The sequence below is a fragment of the Vanessa tameamea genome, chromosome 18 (assembly GCF_037043105.1).
Source record: "Vanessa tameamea isolate UH-Manoa-2023 chromosome 18, ilVanTame1 primary haplotype, whole genome shotgun sequence".
NCBI classification, from domain to species: Eukaryota; Metazoa; Arthropoda; class Insecta; order Lepidoptera; family Nymphalidae; genus Vanessa; species Vanessa tameamea.
In genome coordinates, this window is record NC_087326.1 from 7131034 (window position 1) to 7149403 (window position 18370).

Genomic DNA, 18370 nt, shown 5'->3' on the forward strand with positions numbered 1-18370 from the left:
TGGTTAATTCGCCATGAATGACAAATTCGTTGAAACTGCTTTTTAATCAAGCATTAAAATTTAGCTGGAATTTTAAATTTATTGAATTTTAAGGAAAAAAATTATAAACTCTTACTAAGTGAAAAAAAACAATGTATTATTAGTACACTATGCCTCTACTTTCGATTATGTATTAATAGCTATTACCTGTATATTAGTTTTTCAAAATATTTTTTTTAATAATAGTTGGTTTTCGACTCGAAAATTATGATAAAAGCAGCTGTATATTTTTTACCGTCTTGTTGCGCTTGATCATGTTCGTAAATAGTAAGTATATTAGCTAATGCGCAACATTTATTCTGAAGTACTGCACTTGTATCTTACCATAAGTACTAAGATAATTCCATAGACTACACTAAAATAAAGACATTCGTGTATATGCATTTAGAAATCTGTGTCGTTCGAATTCATTAAATAGCACAAGACAATAACCCAAATTCTTTCGAGACCAGGATAGGATTAGTGATCCGGCATTTTATAAAATTTTAAGCGTACCTTCACTTTCTTTATTCTCGCTTAACTTCCTTTGTATGCACGACAGGCTTTAAACAAAAACACATCTGTCCCACTTCGAATTTAAGCGACGGAATAAATTTGGCCGGTTTTCACTGACGGTTCTGTGTAGTATTAGTCAATATATCAGATATTATCACGCAACGTATACTAATTTTTTAATTGTAGACAATTCTATGTATTTAAATAAGTCAGTAACAATGACTTACTAACTAATGACACATAAGGCTCGATCGGAGAAAGTGTCACCGTAATGTTTACCCAATATGCAAAATTTTATTTATGTTTCCCAGGACTTTGAAAGAGAATATAAATCGTTTATATTTAATTTTGTTAATCACTAACGGTAGCAAACATATTATGACGAGAAAATAATCGTATTGCACGTGAATCTTTACCGAAGATTGCGAATGTATCAATGACTTAATGTGCTTAACTTTTTTTATAAGTCATCTCGTGATCTGTTTATGTTGGATTTAATTCTGCCACATGGGTAGTCCGCATTACAATAGGGCAGTGCAAAAAACTCAACCAAGAAGAGAAGACGAAAGACTTTGGAGAACTTTGGGACCAAAGGTTCTTAAAAATAAGAAGTTTTTCTTTGTATATTTATTTAAACCTTATCCTTCGTGTAAGATCTTATTGAATTTCGTTTCCATTATGCGATTTCCAAATAAAACTTAAAATGACGTCAATAACTCTGCCCCACACTTCAACGAGGGCATTATCGTGGTAGTCGGGATGATCTCCGTAGTCAATCGGATTCTGATATATTTGCATCGCTAGTTCAAGGGCAAACGGTATACCATAAACCTGTAACATGTAGTTATTACTATGTTAGGGTGGTGGTCCTTCATTTGAGGAAATCATTTAAACAATTTGATTACAGTAATCAAAAAGTGAAGTTATTTTAGCTACTCGTAAAAGTATATAATTTTTGAATTATTGCTTAATTTAAGTTGGAAAACGGCATATGATATGATATGTGGGCAACATAACCTATAAATATGGCATATTATGTAAACCATTCGTTTCAAACACTACGAACTAAGATGTTATGTTCCATGTTATTAGGACACAGTGATACACAATAAATCTGTACTTTATACAAATAACAATCTATTAAGCAAGAGCTTAACTGATGTAACTGGTATTGAAGGTCTATGTACTTAGAATGCGAAAAGTTCTACCATATCTTTTATTTCCAAGGCCTAATTATCCTTGTAATTACTTCAGGCTCTACGGCAGGCCATAAATTGGGAAATTAATGAAGCCAAACCTCAAAAGCATAATCCACACTTGATCCAGTAACCTTTCCATACCAACTGTACAATGTGTCAACAGTTACCGATATGACCTGAAAACTTGCGTTTCTCATAGCTTCGTCAATTTCACCCTTCAGATCAATATACTTATCATCATCTGAAGACTCTGTATAGCCTTTGGGATATAAAACAGCATCACCCTTAAAGTATTAATTTATGCTTTTTAAAAACTATTATTCATTTAAATTAGCAATGTTATTCCAGCTATGTAAAGTTAAAAAATATTGGTATTGTAGCGTTGTATATGTTGTGTGATCACAGAACATGTCAATTGGTTAGGTTTGAAGAGTGACGGAGACGTTTATCTGTCTTATCATCAAAATTTCGCAAAAACTTCTCTTATTTACACAACCTTATAAAACAAATGTGTACTCTAAACTGCCAGCCTCTATATCTTGCAGTTTAAGTTGTACATTGATAACAAGTAATCAGTCACTGACAGTCACGACATCACCTTTATATAAAGACAAGCAAAACCGTCGGCAGAGTTTCCCTGCTTATATTTTATACTACTTGTATTATATACTAGGACTATCTGCGCTGCATCTTCTGGAATTTTTACTTAGTTTTAGTTAAATTGATTAAAAAGTCTCCTCATTTATTGATACAGGAAACGTTTATATTTTCACAATCTCAATCTTAATCCATTGAAATGCACTTATCAGTATTCAATTTTCAAATAGCCCGATTAATATTCACTTCTGATTTTATTATCAGTCTTATGTACTTTCATGTAACAGTTTTTGGTGAAGTTTTATTTTGATGAATTAATTTTCAAACGTACCTTGAATGTAGTGGAATCGTAAGTTCCAGCATGCACATTTAAATAAGCAATTATTTTGTGACTGTATTTGTGAAATATATCACGTATTGCTCTTGTTTCCGCTTCAGAAAATGGTGCTGAGCCTGGATAATCTTGATGGCAGGAGTTGATAGAAACATTATTATTCCATGCTATATCAAAATTTCGATCTAATGCTACACCCGGACAATCATTTTGAGGTGAGGCATTCTTATTCCAGATCGGGTTGGAAGTCTATAAAAGCAACAGCACATGATAAAGGACTAGTCTTTAGTATTAACATTATGTTTTACCATTTATAATAACGATTCACTTTGTTACGTACCCTTAGTGCAGCAATGCCATCTGGATTTGCCATTGGTATCAGGAATATATCAAATTCATCTAAATAATCAGTATAATAAGATAAGAGCTTAAGAAAAGCATTTTCGTGTGATAGGCATTCAAGATTTGTTGCACCCATTACACTAAGTCCATGTACTATAAGTATAATCTTTTTCTCTTGTGAATCATCAGCATATTTGCCTTCATTGGTCCTCAAATATCTTTTCGTTGGGTCCCCCTTTTTTTCTGTCATCTTAAGTAAGACAATATCATTATATTCAACAGTTCGGCCAATTACATCGAGGGTTACGTTTGCATTAGAAAAGTTATTCGTAAAATGTAGAAGTTGATGTTTAATCTAAAACGAGAAATCGAAAATATTCATTTAACGATATTAAAGCTGTTATTTTAGGTGGACTGGTGTTAAGGCTAGTGTGAATGGATCAGGGTAGGTTCTAAGCACTCATCAGTTTTGACCACAAGAGACGTAAAATCTTAGTTCCTGTTCTTGACAGGGCATTAGTAAACGGTGTAAGGATTTGCTGTTATTTCTTAGAATGATAGTCTATGGGCAGTGGTGACCACTTGCAACCAGGTGACTCATGTAAACACTAGCCTTTTCAAAATTAAAAAAGACATTACACTGTAAGGACTCAATACTGATTCAACTTCTTCAGAGCTTGGCAAATGAGGAGACTTCCTGTAATCAAATTTGTTATAATTTGTTTATAATTTATAAAGAGATAATTTTTATTTGAAACTGCCAAATCTCGTTTTTTTCTTTCTTTCTGCACTTTTAGAATACAAAAAAATTGTTTTTATAATAATGTTGTATGAACGTCACGATGAAAAAATAATTTATGTTGGTATAAGCATATTACTAAAAATTTAAGAAGCAGCAGTTAATATTTTACTTTATTTAAATCTAATTTTCCATGAAGTTCACATTAGGAAATCCTCTTCTGAAGGACAATAATATATCGATATAATAGAAAGTATGACTATATAAATCATACTTTCTATAAAAGTAAATAACATAAATCCACCAGGCGAGCCGATTCTTTAAACGGATTTTTAAAACGGCAGATGCTTAGATTAGATAATAATTATATATCTAGATAGAATGTCATACTAAAACAATCAAGTTATTATCTTGGTGTGCGTGACTACCACTCACGAAATTAATGCTACTTTAATGATTGCCAACAGTTAGCCACTAGTTATTTTTTGGACGCGTTTTCAGCTTTGTCAGTCTCGACTCTAGACATTTAAATAATCAAAGCACAAATTCCAGATGAACTGTCAGTATCATAACTTCTCTTCAAGATAAGACACGAATAAAACATTCGAAACACACTGAATGCCTTAAAATGTTATATGCTAATTTAAACTTTTAAAAAATCAAATATGAATAACCATAGATAATTAAATTATCTTTTATCTTACGTTGTATCTCCTTGCTGTACCATCTGCATTTTCGTGTATCTAGGTGCTCTAAAAATTTACATTAAACTTAATCAATTTAGAAAAATCATTTCTTAGTGCTCAACTAGATTCCAAAATGAATTCCTGTGCATCATTAATTTAGACACATCGCCTTAGGTGTTGTATGTCAGTCAGTAATTTTATATAATGTTATTTAATAAATAAGTTTACTATATGTTGCTAAAAACTTACACAAATGTACAGAAACAACTCAACATACGTCTCGTTGGTTATAGACTAACATTTGGAAATTTGATTAAATCATTTGCAATAATACAAATAGGTACATATTTAAATATTATTTGAGTAATTCGTAAAAATAAGTTTTATATTTTTATACGTGACGCTTACACTTTCTTTTTATTATATCTGGTTTCTTTAGGCCACTTAGAAAAGTGTTCATCTTTTCTGAAACAATTGTAATAAAACAAAGAGTAATATGATCAGATAATTGTTATTTCTGAACTCTGAAAAATATTTTTTGTAATTTAATTTTTAATGGGAAACTGATTTGATTTAAGTTAATGCAATTTTTTTTTTTGCTATTTATATAGTACTATATTTTTCCTGTATTTTGTAAAATATTAAACAAATAAATAAATGTTATGAATAGCAGCTAAAACGTTATAAATATACTTACTTCGATTTTGATTTAGGTTCTCGTTGACGAAGATTAGATTTATCATTTTTATCAATTGCTTTAGTCTTACTTGTCTGTTTTTTGTCATCAGATATTTCTGATTTCCTGTTTAAATCGTTTTGATAATAAAAAATGGATATATATTCATGTAGTATGATTTTTTATACCTACACATACATCTGCACGATTATACATACCAATATTTGAGATCGTCTTTTGTTGTTTTACCTAAAATAGTGAAAATTAAAATATTATGTTACGAGCACGCTTTTTGCTAGTCTATTAGTTTACACAGTTAATAGTTGCCGAAATCAGGCGAAATATGTTTTTGATCGAAAAGTTTCACAAAGTGCAATTGGCTTTTACACTACAACATTCCAATGAATACTTTATAATATATTACCGTATCCTGTTTGGATGCAATGAAAAAAAAAAATCGATGCGAATCGGGAGGTCGGATAACGATAAATTTTGAACTTGGCAGTTAAAATATTCCAAATTTGAATCTTTAAGCCGTGCACAAATTTTGATCAATTATGAATCAGTCAAATAATAGAAATATTTACAAATTTACAATCTTAAAAACGGTAAAGTGATATCATTATATCGAGATGAAATAACAGAAACTATCTTTCTTTAAATTATGAATATAATATTAAATTATTGAATAATTAAAATTATATATAAATTATTTAAATATTTCGGACTAATATTACCTTTATTGGTTTCACCTAAAACGAAACATAAAAATATCGATGCAAACGTTATTGCTTTCATAAACATACTCACAATCGAAAAATAACAAAACTCAATGGTATGTCGAAATCATTTCGTTTTTATGACATTACAGTTAATAAAAGTGTTAAATTATATTTAATACTTATATTTATTTACCTACTGCTAGACTCGTATATATCGATATAGGTACACCTGTTAAACATCAAAAAACGTATTTACGTAAACGTTAAATTTGCTCGACACTCCCATACGATTCATAAATAATAATATTGCAAAAAAACATACTCAAATTGTAATAAAAATATTATTTTGTTACAAAATAATTTCAGTTGATTTACAAGATATATTAATTTACAAACAAAAATTCTTAATAAATTTCGTTATTGAACCAAAACAATAGAAGATATTAATATTAATATCTTCTATTAATTATTATTATTATTTATATTGATATTAATATTAATAGATATTAATATTCTCACTCTATAGTATAGTCATAGTTATATTATCTATAGGAATTGAACTCTCGATCCTAGTTTTTAAAGGCTGTATTAAAATCCTACCAACAATATTGCAGATTGCCACCGTTTAATTACGTGTCATATTGTCAAAAATCTCTAATACTTTGTCTTCCGCCATGCATAAATTTGGCTCTATAGATTTAATAATATATTAAAGATTTAATAAACTTCATTCACCTAAAAACAAATTATAGTCTTCTGATGCGTGGTTACTAACCACGCATCCACCATATCTCAAAACTATAATCAAATAATATTCGTATTGAAGAGGTACAACTTAATCATAAATGTACTCTGTCTGATGAGATCACACTCTGTAGCAACGAGAGAGATAGAAGAGACTTGTTTTCCGAGATATAGGAGAATAACGCTGTCAACTTCTGTTACTGAGAATGCCTAGACGGAAAACACAATATTTTTTATTAGCCCAACCAGAAATATGAATCCGAATCCTTGAGATCTGCAAAATTATAAGCTAAGCAAACAGCCACCTGGTTGTTTGTCTGCTGGGTTGTATTGTCTCCATTGAGCAATTAAAATTAAAGATACTCTATGAAATTTACGTAATGTTAATTTTCATATTTCTCAACATATTATTTACCTAAAATACCAGCGAAAGAGCATATAAACCATAAATAAGTTATTGCCATTCCAGCTCTTAAGTCTTGACCGTGTGGTCATTAAAAATTTCACGATCCCTCAGAAGTGTTGTTTTACTGGTCATAGTGGTTATACCATTAGTCCAAACGAAAAACGAACAGCAGTATACAGCCACGATCAACAATATAACATTTTTTCCACCAAACGAATTTACTTCAATTATTGTTTTACTCTTCTTTATATTTATATTTAATTTGTTTTATATAGTATGTACATATATCTTAATTGAATTTAAAACTAATAATTACTATAATCAATTAAAATACATAATAATACATGATCATGTGGAAAAAACATAAACTAAATAAAGGCATTTTACTTTGTATGATATTTCGATTCTTCTTCACAGATTCGCTGAATCTTATAACATGTAATAGTGGGCCTCGTAAACGAGCGTTAGGATTTACACCTACACAAAAAAACTGTTAGGGCTTTCGCCTTAATCTTCACCCAAGGTTGAATTGAAAATCGACCCTTTAATTTAAGAAAAATGCTTCGAAATAATACATTTTGTTAGGTCTTGCAATAAACTGATTTGACTGACTAATAGAACAAAAAATGTTTATTTGCTTGTATTAATGTAAAAATTTAGCTTAATTTAAAATATATATATAAGATTGTAGGTTAAGGTGTGTAGCTAGTGACAATTTTCTTTGAAAACTAACGAATACTTCGTCGTAAACGGGAATAAGAAGTAGTATTAGTTGTTGCAACTTAATTCAATGCTCATTAATTCCTAAAATATGTCGCCATTAAAAAAATGTAACACATATTTAGATTCCTTTTTCTTTATACATTTAAAAATAATTTTCGTAATCATTCACGGCATACGACCGACTCGTACCTCCAAGAAGCGCTAATATATGTTTCACATAAAATATTATGGAACAAAATATATAAACATCAATAAATAATTGTTGGAGTAATCCTACATAAGATCCTTTAAACGGCAGACTTGTACCTATAATTTGATCTTCACAATTAGTTCTTAGGTATTTCTACGAAATAAAGCATTAATTATCTTAATAATATGAATCTACTTATACATAAATATTATTTTATATGAAGGCAACATGAAGACGTAAATAATGTAAAATAGACTGGCTATTATTAAGTAATATTAGAAAACCAGGCATTGATCGAAAAAAAAAATACTTTTAATAAGTACTATCTTCGGAGTCCACTACTGGACATATACCCCTTTCAAGATGGGCCGGTTTTACAAATTCCGCATCTAATCGTAGTTTCGTTCATAAAAATACTAAAGAATTTAATAAACATCTAATATCAATTTAATTATTTTAAAGTTAAATTGCTTGAGAACTCAAAATCTTTATAAACAGACGAAATGATTTTGAATGTATTTAAATTACAGTTTATACAAACTAAGCCTTAAATCCTGACATAAGCTGAAGCTTAAAAAGCCTCCGAAATTATTGGAAAGTAATAATATTATTATGCCTTGTTAACGTATTATTGGAATCTCTTGAAAATGATAACGAAATTAAGAATAATATTATGAGAAATAACGTACTTGTTACATTTTTTGCTTGAGAAATATTATTACGCAATGATTACTATTATACAAGTACTAAAACGTCTTTGCTTTTAAATAACTATATTATAATTTTAACCAATAAAGTACAATATGTCATAATCCATTTATAACAATTAAAGTAAAGAAGTATTGTTGGATGAGTATTTATAAAATGGTAGAAAAATATTGGCAGCTACATAACTTTTTGGTGAAGTCAGCGGCCAGTTTTAAGCCAAACAATTCCTCGGAACATTCCCAGTGAAGCATGCAGAGTGATCATTAATCATACTAAATTATTTTCATAATTATTTGTTGCACACAAATGTATGCATGTTGTCTATCTATTTAGGATGTCACTTTTTGTTTTCAATGTACAAAGTACGAACTGACTTATCTCCAAGTTTTTATATTTGTAGCGAAATTTCTAGCAAATTATATTAATTTTGTCGAGACAATTTTCATGATGCTTCGGTATGAGATTTCTTTTTCCATATCCTATGTAGCTACTGCCTTATTAATTTAGAACAATAGCAAGAATGTACTCTGGAGCCGAAACATAGTAGACAACATTGTATTTTTTATGACTAGATTTATAACGTGTTAAACCTTTGGAACACGAAACGGTCACGAAAGCCCTTAATATTGACCAGAGTGTAAATAGGAAATAAAATTCTCAGTATTGCAGGAATTTCAAGCTCAAATTGGATTATATTTTACTTTTTCTTTTTGTACTTTGAATCTAGATTGAAGATATAATTTAAAAAAATAACAATTAAACGAGTTTGCTTGGTAATTACGGTAACTTAGGTTTATTAAATAAATCAAAATTTTTATAGCTAGAAGGTTTTGATCGACTAAAAATTGTAGCCTTCGAACAAAATTAGAAATAGAAATTGCGAGAAACTGTTACACTTTTTCTATAATAATCCATCAGTCTTCATTTATTCCTTGTAGAATTTCCTGCTCTGTTTACAAAACTGCTAAGTTATTTTAATCTCTCTTCTCTCGTTGTATACTTTTTTATTTGATTCATTGAATGCTGTAAAATTCGGGATCTATATATTTCGGCCTAAATGATAAGCTGGTCTATTTGCTGTTCTTATCTTATGTTTAAACTCATGCCTTATTTACAAAAAAATTAAAACAAATTAAGTGCATGAGGTACCTGCGAATTAATCTAATTATATTGTTAAATAAAAATATGTATGTAATGGTTACATCTCCATTAAATAACAAAGGGGGCGTCGACATAGACAATTATCATAAAACTGCAACAAACAGTCCCTAACACAAAATATATTACGCAATTAAACACGTTTCATTCGCGACTGAGCTTAATTCATTTTTTTCCCTTTTTTCACGAGTAAAAATTTATTTTCATAACTGATAATAAATGTCAAGTCATTATAGTAATAAAGTAAGTAGGGCTCGGAGTCACTCACCCTTCTATGAGTCGCGTCTACGCGATGCGACTTAAATGTGGTGTGAATTTATGTTTAAGCGTTTGTGTTTTGGAATAATTTATCTCAAATATCATATAGATCTGCATAAATACTACATTCATATGTAAGAATATAAAACCTTGATTGTAACAGTTTCAGAGGAAAACTATAATTACCTATATTACTTAAAGATAAACTTTCAATTATCATAAAACATACGTGCTATCTCAATTACAATCAATTGTATTTTAAGTAGGAAATTAAAGAGGATGCTATTAAAGTGCATCCCCATAGGATCGCGTGTTCCCATCCTATAGGCAAATGGCCGAAGGTACGAAACAATCTCGTTTCCAATGTCAATTACATTAGAAATCTCACTCCAGCCACATTTACATACCGGACTGATGCATGCACTTGCCCTGATTGCTCACGAGATAGGGGATTGAAGCTACCCTGGCAGTGCTTGCTCACTTTAAGATTGCTTTGATAGAATACGGATCAGTACCGAGACTCAATTTTCCTTATATATTTATATATAAATTAGAATGCATTTTATTATACAAGAACAAGAAAATCACGCTTCTTGAAAGTTATTTATTTATTGATTTAATTGGAGAACATACAGCCGTTCATAAACAAAAATAACAAATACTTAATAACTATTAGGCCAATAACAGTTCTCACATATAACATTAAAGATAAAAGAAAAAAAAACAAAAATGATGACAACAATACACATAAAACTGTACTGTCTGTAATAAAAAAGCCAGTGAGACCACAAGTTAAAAAGTTAAAAATTACTGTGTCTTTGCAAACATTTCTGTCATGTATCGGTTAACATTATTATGCTTTCTGCAGAAAACATCAAAATCTTCACAAACTTCGACAAGCTCATTAAGACTAGCAGACGCTCTTATCAGAAAATAATTCTGCCTATAATTTGTCTTAGCCGTTAGGACATGCAGTAGGGGCTGAAGACGTCGATTTATGGTTTTAGGTGTTATCAAATTAAGCTTGCCCAAAAGATCTATGCAGTCAATGCTATTTAATATATTTACATGGAAGGTAATATCAGCGGTCCTTCGACGGACATTTAGTGGGAGCAGATGAATCCGTTTACACGTTTGTTCATGTTTCAATAGGTAGGTGAAATTTATATCTAATAAAATTCACAATTTTTTTTCTGAATCGTCTTCAGTCTATTTACATAATCTTGGTAACGTGGGTTCCATACCTGTGACGCATACTCTATGTGGGTCCGAACGTATGAGCAATATACGATTTTTATTGATTTCATATGATGGAATGGTTTGGACATGCGAATAATGAATCCCAAATCCTTATAAGCTTTAGTGACTATGGAATCAATATGCTAACTGAATAAAAGTTTAAAGTCATGAATAACTCCCAAATCTCATATAGAATTCGTTCTTTGTAAGTTAGTTGACAACAAAGAATAAGATGATATATACTTATTAGTTTTTCGTGTATAAGAGGTAAAAAAACATTTTGACACATTCAAATCTAACTTATTCAAAGTGCAATAATCCTCTAGCCTTGACAAATCCGATTGAAGCTGTGACTGATGGATAGGATCGTTGACAACACGGAAAATTTTCAAATCATCAGCAAATAGAAGGTGGTGTGAATTTAAGAAGCAAGACTCAATGTCGTTGATAAAAATAATAAATAATAAAGGACCCAATATTGATCCTTGGGGAACTCCAGAAGAAATAAGACACGTAGAAGATTCATAACCATTCAACACAACAGTTTGTGTTCTTTTGTCACAATATTGATGATAATTTGTATTAATAAATGAATAAACGGGTGAAACTGCTAAGTGAACCTCCTTATAATGAGTAATAAACCGTTTCCGAAACGCACTGCAGTATTTGGTATAAGTTTTATGTATATTGTCTTAGTACTTTTCAGTTAGGCATTACAGTAAAGTCTCCTCGTTTATAAGTGCCTCGTATATAAATTATTATAGGTCATCAAATAATTATACGGTTACGTCAGTCGAATTTGAATTATAATATTAAGAAAGATGAAGAATGTTGTCCGGCAAAATTATTTAGTTGTTGTTTAGTGATGTTCTTTTTTCAAAGTAAAATAAAAAATGTTCTTCTTGAAATAGACTCTGACTCATAACAAGATTAATAAAATTTTAACCAACCACCAATTTGAATTTAAGATTCCAACGAGAAGAATCGGTAAAATATTCAGTTATTCTTTTTCTAGTAGGTTTAGATCGATTAGAAATATTCTCTGCTAACAATCATATTATGTAGAGATTATTGAAATAATCTCAGGCGTCGCTATAAAGGCAGTGTTTATTTATATTGATTTGATTGCAATTTCAAAAGGAAAAAACTAACGAACTGCAATTAAAATATCCAGATTTATTCGGAATGAACCTGTCACAAGATCATTTTTATGTGATATGTGAATAGATAAGGCGATATCAATATATGTATTTTTTCAATGATATTATTCGTCATAAAGATTCATCCTATAATAAAATACATATATTCTTGTACATTGTAGAACTTATTATAGAACCCAGAATATCTTCATTAATCCTCGTATCTAAGTAATTTACTTCTAACTTATTTTATTATATATTAAAAAAAAACGATTATTGCGTTATCGATACCGATCACAGCTGGCAATCTTTTTGATTTAAATTCCCGCGTTTTATTGTGTCATAGATTTCATGCGTCAAATAGTTCAAACACAATTACTTTAGTTTAGGTACAACTATTACAATATAAATCATATCTTAGTAATATTTCTTTCAAAACAACCTATTTAATGATTTATTTATTTAATGCTTGAATATTATACAAAGATCCCGCTTTATCTGGAATACAACATTATATTAAATGTATAATATTAAACAGCTCAAAGCAAACAATTAACGAGATTATATAACTTGAAATAAAAAGGAAAAAATACAAACAAAATATCTTCAAAAGTTGTAACCTAAATTTAATGAATACTGGTTACAGTTAAAAAAACCGTCAACAAAGTAAATTATCTGTTGTATATACCTACTATTTTTTAACAGCTAACGCTTTTTGATTTTTGTTGAAACTGTATATACATATATACTTTGACTTCCATAGCAGTGCTTTTATTTAAATACAAAGCTAACTGCGTATTGATTATAGACTTTCCTTTCAATATTTCTAGTACTTCTTGGAAATTCACCAACTGTTATTATATTTAACAAATACAATCATAATTTACTCAAACAATTATCTAACGGTAACAAAAAAATAAATTAAATTACTTGACTTTCAAATAATTCCTTTATTATTCGTAATATCTATCAGTTATTAATATCAAAACAACCACTTTTAAGTATAAATTATAAAGAAAAAGAAAAAAATACAATAGCAAAATTTAAAAGACGGATATTTTAACGTTTCTTTGTTCAGAGTTTGTTCAACTTCTGTTGAAATAAACTACTCTAAATATAATACATTTCATGAGCTGCTAAGCGGGTCTATCCCGTATTACATTTTGTATAACATAACCAAATACTCTCATCATTTGCATCGCTCTGTTCATCGCCTACGATATATTTCAATGTTTTCAGCATCTTAGTCATATTTATACTTGCGATTATAATCCTAATGAACATTACAAATAAGGTATAAATTTGCTAAATGATATTAGCGTATCTACGTCGCTTACTCCGTGTAGCAATATAATAGCCATGTCAAAAGCACTGCTCGAGTGACGCGAATACTTTCCGACTGCTTGGCTTTATTTTATTGCGCATGTTTTAATATTAATTGTAAGTTTTCTGCCCCGATGAGTTTGCGACGACATAATGCAAATGTACCAATACGCTTGTCAAAACGTTTAGTTAAATTCATGGCGGTTCGTTGCACGGACGATTTAATTTTATTTACGCTTAAATAACTCGGAATCCTTACAAAATCGCTACCTTATTTGCCTATTGTTTGACTTCGTGGATTGGCAACAATTGTTTTTTATTTATTAAGTTATCTCGAACAAGAAACAACGAAAAACTTTTGCAACGTCTTTTCAAAGAAAAACGGAAATTTATTTTTCACTTGCTTCAGTAGGGAAGCCTCCTATGTTGACAACGTGATATTACAAAAATAAATTATAACATAATAATAACCTGGAAGCACATTGTTTAGTAATAGATTACATAAACAAACTGATTACATAAAACTCATGACTTATTTATATTTTGCTACTTTATATTAAAGTTTATTAGAAATAACTAGTATGACCCTACGTTTGTCAAATTTACTAAATATGCCTATAATTTACAAACAGCCCAGTAATTTGCGTAATTGAATAACCCAGTCCTTTACTCGATGCACAATGGCATGTTCCTTTGTATTTTAGCTTAAAATTAAACATGTTTAATTAATTTTGAAATAGTTTGTTGTGCGGTACAGCGTTTGGTTTATCAAGATTTAAATGTGAAAACACGATAATAGCAAAAATAATGAGCAGCCGATCCGGAATTGATGAAAGCCGGAGATACAAGAACTCAACGTCGGACTGTCACAATATATGACAGGTCGTTAAAACCAGAAGCCGAGTGGGAATAGTAACATGTGGTTATAAAAATTGTAATTTTAGCATCCGCTCCATGAACTTACATGATCTTTTATTCATATTTATATCCAAGAAAAAATATATAATTAAACGTCGGTATTGTGTTGTTATAAATAATACCCTACTTATAATTATGCAAATATTTCATTTTGTTGTTTCGTTTGAGATGTAACTAAGCTGTTATTATTTTGATGATTATTATGACAGGGTAAAGATATGTAATTTATCAAAAAAATCTTTACATTTCTTTTTATTTAAAGTACACTTTTTACATTTACAACATACCTAATAAATTACCAACTACAAATCTTTACACTTATCTAGATTTTCAAAAATACTGAAGGTGCTAAGAAGGAAGGCAGTTTCAACCTTAACCATATTCATATAGGTATATAACATGACGAGCTTCTTAAAAAAGTATTACTTAGCATGATAATACACTTTGTCGTCGTTAATGTAAAGAGAAGTAATCTACATGGATTAATTATTCAATTAAGTATATGTAAAAAAAAAAAAAATTCTTTATTTTCAATGGTTTACTATGGGTATAACAAGACCATTACAAGTAAGATATAAGTACTTGTAACTCAAAATATCTGGCTTTAAATGTACTAAAGTAGGCCTCTAAAATAATATAATATGTGTCCTCTAAATATCAGCTGTATAAGAATACAGGTATTATTACCCTTCATTACAATTATTATTTCGCCTGGCAGGTTATCTACTCGTTATGTACGTATATGACAATGTACTTATTTCATTTTTCATCATCAATAAAATTAAAGTTTAGCCTATCTTCCTTTAGTTATGGTAAACCAAAATTTCTTCTTTTCATTATACTAGTGACATCTACGATTGAGTTTTCAAAAACATTTATAAATTCTTATCACCGCCATCTTGATAATTTCTATTCACTACTCAATACTAGGTGTCGCTTAGGTTTACTTCACTAGTTATGTCTTGCCATCTTTTTAAATGTTTCAGTACTATTATAAAACATTGTAAGAAAGTATTCTTCTAGTTTTCAATAGATGTCGCTATTAGCACCTTTCTTTAATAATTCAATGTTGCTGCCAGTAATAAATAAATATAACCTGGGCGTCTCCCACAAAATGTTATAAGAGTAAATTTAATCTGTGGTTATATGAGCGAATGACCTGAATGAATACAACTCCTTAAACTTGTCAAAGCGATACGATTTCTAAGTGCATCGCTTTCTGGAGACTGGAACTTTGAATGGCCGGGTAGTGGGCTATGTAGTGGCTGATGTGTTGTGTGCTGAGTGATACTTTTGTGTTGTGATTTGTTTATGAATCAGAACCCTTCTATTTTTTTTAATGAGAAACTAACGAAAAGGTATGTAAGTTCGTATAACATAAGAATAATATTTACTTATAGCGCTTAGAAAGTACCCTAAGAAACATGAATGGATTACTGTGATCTAATTCAATCCTGGCATGTTGTTCATGTAACATATTGAACCAAGATATTTAACCACAAAAATCTTTTCTTAAGTGAAAAGTATTAATAATTGGCCACATTATCTATTTGATTACAAAATTGCGGCCAACAAGTTTTATCTCACGTGATCTTAATTCTTAAAACCGAATAAAAAAGAAAAATATATATATATATATATATAATATTTAACAAGTTTAAAAATTAAACTTATTTCAAGACTTTTTTATAATAATAACAGTACTAATATAAACTTATTTACCTTAAAATTAAATATAATTTGACAATTTATGTTAACTTATACATTATATATAAATTAAAGAAGTTAAATTTAAGTGAGTACAAAAGATATACAGATAGATGAATAGAAAACATATTCCTAGTATTAGAATAAAATTGAATTTACAAGTTTTTTAAGCATTTAAGATTATACTGTTATTGCAAATAATGCATGAATTACTTTAAGTAATTAGTTAATTACTATAGGATAAAAATTGTGTTCCTATGTTATTCTTCTTTTAAGTCAGATCAATAAGAACCAATTATTTATTGAATGTAAAATATTTTTTTAAATACTTTATATAGCTCAAGGAGAAATTTTGTGTCTTTATCTTAAGAATCTTCATTTTAAGAAATATGTTACATGTGTCCTAAGCTTATGTTGCTATTCACAACAAATATAATGAGGGAACCAAACATAAATAATGTGATATTATTAGTGTAGGTAATTGAATATATCTTTTTTTGTTTTAAAACATTTTCCTCTATAATTAGGTAAATTATGATTGTTAATAAGTTATTTCCTGTCGTTATTAATTATTTAATTATAAATAAAATTATATTATATAAATTATTATAATTATATTATAATAATAGAAAATTTATGTTATAAATTATGACAAAGAGTAATTGAAATTTAAATCTCTTTTGAAACGATACTGTCAATTAGTCATCATATGCTACTTGACTATTTATAACATATAAATAAAGATAACTAATATGTAGGTACTTATTTATTATTAGAATTTGACTGTAATTTGTTCCCGTTGCATTGTATCGACTAACAGTAGGTAAGTTTAAAATAAGAAATATCTGGCCATATTAGTCCATAGCCCAGGATTGCAGTTTTAATTACCACATATAGTTACCACATAATGTTGATTCAACAATAATCACTAAAAAAAGTCATTAAATAATCAGGTTTATACTGCATACATTTTGAACTAAAAATAACCATCTGTTAAGGATATTATAATGTGAAGGCAGACACTCTTTTCTCTCACTTTCACAATCCACTGCTACGACAATCCGACCGTAGCGAGACCCAGCATAGGACAGGATACATGCTTTCCATGACACGGCAGTGTAACACTACCAGTTTCTGAACAGCGAGTTCTTAATTAGCTCCATGACTCCATGACGAATCAGATAATGATCGGCATCCGAAAAAACTCGCCCAACAAGACAGCCAAAAATTGTCATAATTATTATCTATACGATTTAGTATACGTCAGCTGATATATTACTAGGTATAGGTTCATCATCATCAACATCATTGTCAACCAATCGCAATCCTTGCTGAATATAGGTCTCTCAATGTGCAAAGTCAAAAATCTTTATTCAATACAGCAGTGTAACACTTGCTTATTGATAGTCAAAAATCTACCACCGAATCGTAAACCAATACCTTAGACCTGATGTCATTTGTCATCATCATAGGATCGACGCAGTGTTTTATCACATTGAAAGATATGAATTGTCGCCAACCATACGTGGTGGTGCTTTTGCTGGTTCCTGGATTTCCGCCATCATGCTAGGTCCTGGGGCGCATTTGGTGGATGTACAAAAAATTAGTTGATTCTTACGACACCCATGAGTTGAGAATGGATGGTGTTATGCTATTGTCCGAAACCACACGAAAATAACCGCGACAATCATTCAGTAAAATAAAAAACAATAGTTTTATTTTTTCTTGGTTAAGTTAGCTATGTAGACTATATAATATATTATATGGTCTTCGTGTTGGTATTTTGAAACATCAAGTAGGTGGTAGTAGTTTGAATATCAATATTGTTATTATTTGCGTGCCTACGACACATTTTTTTACCCATTGTATATTATAAAAAAATTATACTGGCACTATTAAACAATTTGCTCCGTTAACTACATCGTTTCATAAGTTACATAAGTAGTTGTTACTGGCCACTACAAGTGTCCAATATAAGAAAAAATAAATGTCAAGACACGTCCCATAACGCGTCTAATCAGTATACTT

General features: G+C 29.6%; 2 protein-coding genes across 9 annotated transcripts in view; one reads left to right on the top strand and one right to left on the bottom strand.

The window, feature by feature from the left end:
* Positions 1 to 1176: 1176 nt before the first annotated feature.
* Positions 1177 to 5903, bottom strand: LOC113398790 (carboxypeptidase B-like). The gene is made up of 10 exons (XM_064217732.1): positions 5845 to 5903; positions 5326 to 5356; positions 5129 to 5233; positions 4840 to 4896; positions 4450 to 4497; positions 3646 to 3703; positions 3005 to 3361; positions 2662 to 2913; positions 1832 to 2017; positions 1177 to 1365 (listed from the first exon to the last, which is right to left on the bottom strand). Exons 5-10 carry the CDS (start codon positions 4476 to 4478, stop codon positions 1192 to 1194), a joined length of 1056 nt encoding a protein of 351 aa, XP_064073802.1. The 5' UTR covers positions 4479 to 4497; positions 4840 to 4896; positions 5129 to 5233; positions 5326 to 5356; positions 5845 to 5903; the 3' UTR covers positions 1177 to 1191.
* Positions 5904 to 15794: 9891 nt separating this feature from the next.
* LOC113400181 (dystroglycan 1) overlaps positions 15795 to 18370 on the top strand; it is an 88825-nt gene continuing 86249 nt past the window's right edge. For 4 of the 8 annotated variants that reach the window (XM_064217686.1, XM_064217689.1, XM_064217688.1 and 1 more), the window contains exon 1: positions 15796 to 15993. The gene's annotated coding sequence lies outside the window, so the exon portion shown is untranslated. Of the gene's footprint in view, positions 15994 to 18370 lie in introns of all 8 variants that reach the window. The other 4 variants (XM_064217690.1, XM_064217693.1, XM_026639705.2 and 1 more) reach the window with 3 other exon arrangements.